At 35.4% G+C, this 10677-nt stretch overlaps 1 protein-coding gene across 1 annotated transcript in view; it reads left to right on the top strand.

Annotated features, from left to right (window-relative positions):
- The window catches only part of LOC102679773 (protein scalloped), a 78231-nt gene that overhangs the window by 56558 nt on the left and 10996 nt on the right, over positions 1-10677 (top strand). The window contains exon 5 of the mRNA XM_031508049.1: positions 8917-9047. Coding sequence (XP_031363909.1) covers positions 8917-9047 — 131 coding nt within the window. The remainder of the gene's footprint in view (positions 1-8916; positions 9048-10677) is intronic.

Below are 10677 nucleotides of genomic sequence, written 5' to 3'. Positions count from 1 at the left end.
AAAAAAAAAAAAAAAGAAAAAAAGAGAGAGAAATGAACGAGCACGGGACGGAGCGAAAAAACACGTTTTCAAAAGTTCCCGCGGGCGAATCTCGTTTCCTGCTGCATCCTCCTCCATAAAATCACCGCAATCGAATAAAATCGTCCCCGTGTACATCACGAAAATTACGCGGCGGAACAAGGGGGAAATATATACCGTGGCCCATAAAGAGGCACAGTTTATATCGGCCACCGCGTGTTATCGTGCGCGGCCCGAATTTATTTGCAAACATTTTATTTAAATGCTGTTCCCTATTTAAACGAAACGCGAACCAACCGTGTCGAGAGTGGTACATTATGCTTGATTAAATGTTAAATAATCGCGTATCTCGCGTATCTTCCCGTTCTTCCGTGCGCCGCGTTTTTGTTTCATCGAATTTTTCCTCTCCTTCGTCGTTTATAAAATTAATGGATTGATAATTTGATTTATTTGCGGTCAATTCGTATCGCATTTTCCTTTTTTTCCCCTCCCCCTTCCTCTTTTCTTGGCTTCGAATTCGATGAATTGATAATTCGCGGTTAAATATTCTATTCCTTAAAATATTCTGTTAAAAATGAAAATCGTGGAAATTGGAGTTTTTTTTTTGTTTTTGTGAAGCGTGCGCTTGTATTTAAATTCATTCAAATTTGTATTTTTATAATTACGCTTGTTTAAGGATCTTTAAATTTCATCTTTTTTTTTTTTTTTTCCTATAAATTTCTAGTGGATTGTAGAATTATATTTATCCCTTTCTGAAAGTGAAAGATATTAAAGATTGAGTATAATAAGAATCATCACCAAGTTTTCACTTAATTTTATTGAAATATTCTTCACAAACTTTCACCTTTTCCTTTTTATTCTGATAAATATCATAAAAATAAATAAATAAATAAATAAATATTAGATTACTTAAAAAGAAAATTTTGATTACTGTTAATTATCGTATTAAAATAAGTAATCGAGAGGAAACCAAAAAGGAAAATTTCAACGTCGCAAAACATCATAACATCGTAATAATCCGTTTTTCGTAATAGAAATTTTGAATTAATTTCACTTTTTCCTTGCAAGAAATTTTTTATTGCATACCATCACGGGTTTAATACGCGAAAACACACGGCAAATTTTAGGGGTGGTTCCGTCCCGCGGACGATTAGAAATTGAATGGAGGGTCGGCGGTGGAAGGTAAAAGGCGTCTGGATAAGTTGTGGCTGTAACCAGAAAATAAATTTTCTCTCGGTAAAGCTTGCTGACGCGAGGACAGACACGTTTCGCTTGTCGTCGAAGGCTGCACAAGCGCGTACGCTTTTCTCACGTACACAACCCCGTAAAACTTCGCACACCGATTCCCTGTCCCCCCCCAATACACACGTGTCGCCCCTCTGACCCCTTTTCCAAGGGGAGGAGAGAAGGGAGGGGGGAATGTCTATAGCTCGAGATCTTCGATTCCGATAATCGTCGTATTAGAGAGATAGAGCTAGAGGAATAATTGTTGGAAGGAGGAATTTAATTATCCGACGTGGAAAAATTTTCCAACGCGATAATTATTTCAAATCTTTACAATCTGTACAATTTTTCCGTTCTCGCGCTTTTTATTTTCGCAAATATTTGAAGTGATCGAGTTGAGGAAGGAGAGGTTAGATTAGAATTTTATTCCAAAAAAAATTTAATGGAATATATATTATTATTGCGGGATATCGGGTAATATATTAATTTCGACTCGATTTTCGAAATTTTTATTCACCTAAAATATTTTAAATATTTTTAACAAGCTTAAAAAATATCGATTGTTATTTCTATTATCTAGACTTTCTTATTTTTTTCATAGACGTATTCTCGAAAGATCGCACGAAAATCGTGACCTCTTTTTTATCTTTCATATAAACGTAAACGTTTCGAATTTAGAGGAAAGTTAAATTGGAATTTTTATTCCAAAAAAATTTCTTGCAAGGAAAAAGTGAAATTAATTCAAAATTTCTATTACGAGAAACAGATTATATAATATTTAAGATATATTATCAATCAATTCAAAAAAATGTCAACTATCGTTAGAATCTTGGTGTTCTTAAACATGATCGAAAGATCACCTCCTTCTTCCCATGAAGATAAAGAAAAAAATTAGATCGGGAAAAAAATTTCTTGGAAAAAAAAAAAAAAAAGTGAAAATTTCGACTCGATTCAAAATTTCCATCATTTATAAAATATCTTAAATATTTTCAAGCAGCTCAAAAAAATGTCAACTATCATTCCACCTCCTCCAGACCTCTCTTTTTCCACGTCCCTNGCCGTCCGTCCTTGGGGTGGATGGGGGTTGGCAGGGGCGGAGGGAGGCGAAACTATGCGAAGAATGTGCAATTAGTGAACAGAGCACGAGGTGGAGGCGCGCGGGTTTTGGGGGACGGGGATGGGGTCCCGGAAAGGGAGCTAGAACGGGGGTTCTGGTATGGTGTGCCATGACGGTGAATCCTCTGCTCTCTGTCTCCCTCTCTCTCTCTCTCTCTCTGCTGGTACAGGGTGTATATAGGTGTATGTATAGTGGTGTGGAAACGTTGAGACGATGATCCTTGGCCGATAGTGTATGTGTGTGCGTGTGGCGCGAGGAGTAGTTGTGGAGAAGTGGTGGTAGTGGTGGTAACATAGCAGCGAAGAAAATGGAAAGAAAGGAAGATGGATGGAATGGCGCGCAGGGATGATAAGAAGAAGAGAAGAGTCGGGGTTGGGTAGGTTAGGTATAGGGGGTTTGCGTGGCTCGAATAGGGTGGGGGTCACCGTGTCAAGATGCGAGAGGATCCTCCTTCTGGCGCAAGGACACTTATCGACTTCTATCTCCCCATCGTCTCTCCCTATCGTCTTTTCGTTGAGACGAGTATACACGCCCATCAAAGTGGTGGAGAGGGAGGGAAGATGGGTGATATGCAGCTTTTGGTGTGTATCAAAGGTTTTTGACGCTTTGTGTTAGTGGCATGGTATTTCTTCGCCGAATGGATCTTATATACCCGATCAACTGCTTGACGACTCACTCTCCAAGTGTTCGAATTCGCTTTCGTTTTGATATCCCTTGATATTACGTATAACTGTCCTGAAAAATTTGAAATTAATCGATACTTTTCATATTCTTCGAACGCTTATCGTATCACACATAACTCAATCATATACGATTATTCTGCGATATCCGTTCGAATTAATCTCGAAATCCAATTCGAGGCGCAAGGAAAAAATCTTTGATGTCCGCGGAATGGGCAGTGTGAAAAGAGCTTAAAGGCCGGTTTTCGAGTATCCCTCGACTCGATCGAATTGCTCGACGATTACTAATTGACTAAACGAGCTTAAACGCACTTCGCCGATTGGAGGAGAGAAGCATAGAGCCCACTGTTTGCAGAGCATCGATTAAACGACGGTACTCGGCGGTGAAGTCCGGAATAGCCCGGAGGACCATTGCAACGGTTTGGATCCTCGACATGTCAAAAGCGATCCCTTCCGTCAACGGAAGGCCAAGCACCAAGATCGTTGATCCGTGTGCCTTTAACCAGAGACTCCCAACAAACGTACGTGGCTATGCACTTGGCGGTTCTCTTCGAGAGAGGTGGTTAATTGAAAGTGGATTGCCAAGAATTCTCGTTGTTGAGCCTTGCCTTACTAATTAATTATCTCTTTAAGCATGCCCTCGACCTACTTATTACTCCGTCAAACTAATTAGCGTTCGAGCGTTAATGTTTTGCCTGGCCGACGGTCGCCGAAGGATAACGGAATTCTGGATGTCGTTCAACATGTTTGAGGCTAGAGGGCGGCAGTAGTGCAAATCTAGTCCGTCTAGATTGTTCGTTCTTTTCTTCGTTCCACGTTCTTCGTCGTGATAAATAAAAAATATTTCGTAAATTTTTCCTTACTTGATTTGTATTATTGAAGAGAAATTATCGAGGAGATATATTTGAGTGAGTTAGAAATTGTGAATATCGATTGGAAATGCAACTAACGAGATACGTGATAAATAAGCTAGGTTATGATGGTTCATAATGGTGAGTCAAAATGATTATTGAATTTTCTGGCGTAATAATGTATATTGCATTACTGTAAGATAGAATTAATTTAAATAAATTAACAGGATTCGTCTTCTCTTTTAAATTTCTTTTATATATATATTATATAGACATTAACCATTTCGATAATTTATAATCACTATTCTTACGAGACTCGTTGCCGTTCGTTTCAATTTGTCCACGTGTCGTTACCAGACGATCTACGTAGGTGTATACCACCTCCTTTTCGCGAAGATGCGTTCTTGTGATTGTTCTCGAGAATTTAATGCACTTAACACCATAGTCGTTGCAAGACATACGACCGAGGACTATCTTCGCCGATGCGTTGGTGGAGAACAGAATAAGTAAAATCCCATTTCTCTCGATTCGAAGTTGTTTCATTCGCTTTTTATCCACATCTTTCGTATACATTCATCCTCTTTTGCAATTAAATTCGTATTTAATTTATAACTTGGATATCAAGTTTCAAACGTTATTATATTTCAATGGGAAAACAAAAAATTCGGATTTTATGAATATTTATTTGCTGAAAAATTAACAGATCGAGAAATTATACGCTTAATGTATACAATAAGCACCTAACCTCAAATCAATTATCCTTTCAAACAAATATTCCTTTTATTTACTTATTCGTTTCAATGTTCACATCGAATTGAAATTTTTTTTCATTCCTTCAATGATTTCTCCTTTCAAATCTTTTCTAGAAACATATTACGTAGCCTAAGCGAGTTTTCTTGCGATAAACCATAAGTACTTTGCGCATCGCTTCCGATGGATTTCTGCGAGAATTACCGATAGGGTGACCGAGGAACAACAGAGATAGCGCTTCTCTCTGTGCTCGTTACTTCTAGTTCGCGATCATAATGGCCCTTCTTGTTAAATTGAGCATCAGCCAAGTGATTTACGTTGATTGCTGGTCGCGGCGTGCATCCATCTCTCTCTGTTCTCTTCTCTTTCTCTCCTGAATCGTAACTTTCCCTACTAGGACCGTTCATGGGCAGTCTATTGAACGTTATCTTGTTGATCTCGCCCACGTTCTGAAATCGATCTTCGATCCGATCCTTGTCGATAGATTTTCTAGAAAGATATTGATTTTTATATTAAATTTTCTTTGAACTAATTTTTGTTTGAATATACTCGTTCTTCGTTATTTAAAGAAATATTTTAATTTTTTATATTATCAGTTTTATAGAATATAATGAATTGGCAAAAAATATATTTATTATCTGTATAAATGCAAAAGTAATCAAATTCATGCAAGAAACGTAAATTGACTTCTTTAGAAGTTTTAGAAAAAGGTAAAAGAGGATGAAACAAATATTGGAATATTTTCTAACCTCTTAACTGCAATTCTTTTTCGATACGAAAATAATCAAAATAGTGACATTTTATAATAATATTTTAAAACGATAATGTAACTTTTATAAATATAATTTTTTAATCCAACATCTTACTTATTTGAGCCAATTTACGGACTTGAAACAATTTCCACGTCATAATTTCAATTTAAAAATAGTAAAATCTCGAAATGACGATAGAAACTTTCGTTTGAACGCAACAATTCTATTGGAAAAAACAAATGAACCAAGAATAGCTTCTTTGTAACGGCATTTTCCACGCAGATTCAAACCGACGTGACCAACCCCCGTTCGAAGAATGTTCGGCCTTCAAAAACAGAGAAGGAACGCGACCAGTAGCGGCGCGCGTGGTTCATAGCGGGCCATTTAACGGTCTTTGCGAAATTGAGTCATCACGCGGTTCGCCTGGAATCTCGAATATTTTCCTCCCGATGCTTCAGAGTTCTCCGTAACCTTCCCCTTCTGCTTCCTCCTTCGCCACGCCACCCTCCCGTTATCCCCCTCTCGCATTGTCCGCTTTCTCTTCGTCTCCTTTGCTAAGAAGCATCACCAACCTTCCTCTGTCCGAAACGTCTTCGAGGATGTTCGAATTTACCGCGTGTTTATCGCCAATGAAAGGAAAGAATCTTGGCAAATTTTCAGAGTGCGAAGAGTTATATGCTTTGAAAGATTGTAGATTTCGATTCGAGGAAATTCAGAGATTATAAGTTTCTTCGCAACAATTACTTCTGTAAAGGATTATAAGTTTTAAAATGATGAAATCTGATTTTAAATTGTATAATAAATGATTTAAAATTGCACTATCGAAATATAGCGTGTAAAAATATTTTTATAATTTTCAATCGTGCGTGGGATAGAGAAGTTCGATAAAAGTATTCTACATAAATAATTTAGATAAATTTTTAAATAGATATTGCTTTATGATTATTGTAAATTTTTTGTTATTCTTATGAATGCGATTATTTTTTTCAAGACAAATATTAGATTAATTATAGGTTAAATATTCTCAAATTGCATTTTCTTTATTCTTAGTATTTACGCATGCGCAGTTAAATAATGTTAGCCAATTGGTGGCCATCTTCGAATATGATCACGATTATTGCCGAACAGTGCCGAATAGTAAATAATATATGTTTGACGAGAGAGGTGTACGTCATTACACTGAACCATGATAAAATAAATAAATATAAATTGCAAGCAAAATAAATTGGAAATGATCTCGTTCAACCAACACTCTCGCTCTTTCGATTTTATAGAATCACAGACAAAACAACGAGGATTTTTTTCAAACAATCGTGCATCGAAGTGGCATAGTTCTGGTTACAACACAGTAAACGTTATTTCAATTACGACACGTTTGATGTCGTCTGGCGCCGGTTTTACAGGCGCGGCCGTAAAGTCTTAACGGCTGTGAAATCTAAGCAACGATAAGGTGCCACACATGCTATGCCATTTACTCGATTCAATCGGCTGGAAATCAATTCATCGCTCAACCCGTACCAACCCCTCTCTTCCTATTCTCATCTCTTTCGTTCGTTCATTTTTGTTCCTACCTCTTAGATTACATTCACGATCGAATATCGCTTGTCATTTCCCGCCGGATTGTCCCGTTGAGATTGCATCGGTCCCGGACATTTTTCAATCGTCCAACCGTTTCGAAAGCTTTCGACTCGCAAGAAACTTTATGGGATGTTCTTCCCTTCGTAAATGGACACGAAATGTTTGATCAAGCAGGTAGATTTATTTATTTATTTTTTTTCCTATTTTTTTTTTCTTTTTTGCAAATTTTTATCTTAAATGAAACAAATAATATAATGATAATTTATATTGATATTAATTTCAATTCTTTCTTCGAGATTCGATTTGTATGCTACGTAGAACAGTCTGATACAAAGAAAAAACGAACGAATCAGTGAAAGAAAAAAATTTTATTGTAAAATAACTAGCTTGATCCAGTTGAATTTCAAGAGGATGAAACGCACTGTGAACTCGAATTAATTCGAGTGTGGGATGCATTCAGATTTCGAGGGCCGATGAAAACACGGAAGGGTCGACAATGAGCGGACGTTTTATTTGCACGTTCGACCGATTTTTCCTCTTTTTTTTTTTTTTTTTTTTTTTTTTTTTTTTTTTTTTCTTTCTTTTTTTTTTTATTGAATCGCGCCAGCGTTGATCGTTCTTCTTTTCTCTTTTTTTCTTTTGTTTTTTTCCACTATTTTTCATAATGGAAATCGAAACCGATTGAATCGAGTGGCGCTTTTTTTCCCTCTTCGCATTCTCGAAATGTACAATAATGTTATCATGGTTTATTGAGCCGTGCGAAAAAAATACGATTTCAGTTCGCGAATCTGTGATTAAACAATTTCTCCCCCGTGTGCACCTTTTGTACGATGATTTCGATTCGTTGCCGAGATTTTGTGAAAGAATCGCTCTCATTGAATTATTGTAAAATAAGTATTCTCTTTTGTCTCTTTTGAACTTTCGTTTGTTTTTAACTTAATAATTAATTTGAAAATAATAAATTTTAATCCTTTACGAAATTTTTATTTATTAATATCTTTTCTAATAAAGATCAATTGTAATATATATATATATTTAAAATATTCAAAGACATCTGATTCATCAGATTCATCGTAAAGCAATTTTTTCAGTTCAAATTTAAAGAAACATTCGAGGTCAATTTCCACATGTATCGAGAGTTTATTTGTTATACCTGACAGCGTATCTGTTCCCTGTCAAGCAAGAAAGACTTTATTAGAGGATGTTGAAATTCCCCCATACCTCGATTATTGTCCATAGAAGATGTTTCGCTACTTTACGCTCCGCGTTTGCTTTGATACACACCCGTGTAGATTTATTAGGACATTTTGGGCGAAGCACGTGCACCGTTACGAAAATGAAGAGCAAGACCTTGAAATGGTGCAGATTATTTAGTCATCGGAGCCTGCGAAAACTCACCAACGTTTTCAACGTCTGGTCTTTCACTTTCGTTGTTGCAAGTGTTACGTCTTGAACGAAGAATCTTTTTAGTCGATCTTAATAAATCTTTTTTTTTTTTTTTTTTTTTTTTTTTTTTTAAATTTACGTATCTCGAAATATGTGCAATATCTGAATTATTTTCCGAAACTTTAATAAAAATTATTTTTTCAACTATGGTTCTTTAAATTCGTGTATGATGGAGTTTAAAAATAAATTATAACGAAGATATCTTACAACGTACATAAGTGATTATAAATTAGATAAAAAAAAAAAAAGAGGAAATTATATTACATACGTAATCTTTTGATCGACGAAAAAAGTATATGCATATTTTAAAATAGAGAATTTTTAATAAAATAAATAATATAATAAAATCATAATTTTTCCTAATAATAAATATTCTTTGTAAAAATAAATTGTAAAATTAAATATGTGTATTTATAATTTTATTTATAAAATTTTGTATTATGAATGAATCAGTTAATCAAGGATTGATTTATTCAACAAAGTATCTTTCCCTGTTCCAGGTCGGAACGAGCTGATTGCCCGTTATATCAAACTGAGAACAGGCAAGACGAGAACGCGAAAGCAGGTCTCTTCGCACATACAAGTGCTTGCTAGGCGAAAACTTCGCGAGATCCAAGCGAAACTCAAAGTGGTGAGTATACGAATATCCGTTCGTAAACAGTATGCTTTTCTTAGCTGATATTACACCTTTATTTTTATTTTCATTCTCCATGCATATCTTTATTCGAGATACTTGAACAAATCTGCTAAGAATATCAAACAATATTTATCACCATATATATACAACTGTCGCTCATAAGTATTGGAACACGTTAATTAAATTAATAAAAAATTAATTCTATACTATTTGTCATTTGTCATATATTATTAATGATATATTCAAACGAATAAATTTGGCAACAATGTTGATATAATATTCAATTATTTATAGTAATGATAAAAAAATTAATTAAAAAATTATTAATAAATTCATTTTAACTACGATCAAAATATAAACGAGTGTTCATATACTTTTGAAAGATATTATATAAATTATAATATATATATACAGGATAATAATCGTATTTTCGAAAGCATCGCCTCCATTCGAAGGGGAGGAATATACGATATTTTCAATTTTTCACATCTATTCATTTATCTCTATTTCCCTCTTTCCTTCTTTCTCTCTCATTCTCATTTTTTATTTTTTTATTTTTTATTTTTTTTTTTAATTTTGCACGTGTCAACGATTCGGGTTACGCTGGAATTAATTGTCAATAGAGAATTCGTTCGATCAGGAGCGACGTACAGTAGTTTGTAGCGAAATAAATCACGCGTAAAAATGAACCCGGCCCGTTTAATCAACAGCTGAATTATTAAAGCGATTTGGGAACAATTGCGCGGCTGTTAATAAATCACAGCACGCTGCGTTCGCCGCTTCCATTCGACGATGAGAGGCGCCTCCTATATATAGTTGGAGGAAGACAGAGAGAACGGTGTACGATGCATTGTTTGTACAGGGAACGGTCAATAGTCAGCGCACGAATATAAAAAGGAGACAAAACGAACGTGTAAATTAAGCAATTCGAGCGTGTTTCACGCAGTTAATCAGCGTTAACGTATAGATGGCACGCGCGTCGCTGAAGCGCCCGGCTTTATTTCCGATTTCAACATGCCAACGGGACCGTGCAAAAAAAGAGGTTAATTCTACTAGAAAAAAAATTCGTTTATACTTTATCTTATATATAATATACTTTTTCGCTTTTACAATGAGGTGAAAATTTATGAAAAAAAAAAAAAAAATTGTAGAGAGTGGAAAAATTGCAAAATTTCTCGAAGATATAATTATATAAAAGAGAAAATAGCTCACATTGTGTTGTAACCGACTTGCTCATGATTCGAATGTGAAAATTCTCGTTTTCAAGAATATTAACTTTGTTCCAATTGAGAATACATGCATGTTTGACGAATTTACAAATTCTTTTTTTATTTCCTTATAATAATAGATACATTAACAGAACACTAAAAATTTAATTTCAAAAAAAAAAAAATATGCCGAGGTAATTAATTAAAACGGAAAAAGTACAACGATCTGTCGAAAAAATTTCAAAGGATCATGTGCACGCGTGTAAACAGACCGAAACGTCGTTGGTGGAATTGCAAAGCGGACGGACTGCATCTGCTACTGCAGTGGCCGCATACCGCGAGCATTATTCAGAGGAGCAGCCGGTGGCAGGACAACCCGGTGTGTGACGTAATTTTCTGGTTTCCGCGTTTCACGC

The sequence above is a fragment of the Apis dorsata genome, unplaced genomic scaffold, assembly GCF_000469605.1.
Source record: "Apis dorsata unplaced genomic scaffold, Apis dorsata 1.3 scaffold_74, whole genome shotgun sequence".
NCBI classification, from domain to species: Eukaryota; Metazoa; Arthropoda; class Insecta; order Hymenoptera; family Apidae; genus Apis; species Apis dorsata.
This window is presented reverse-complemented; position numbering and strand designations above follow the sequence as displayed.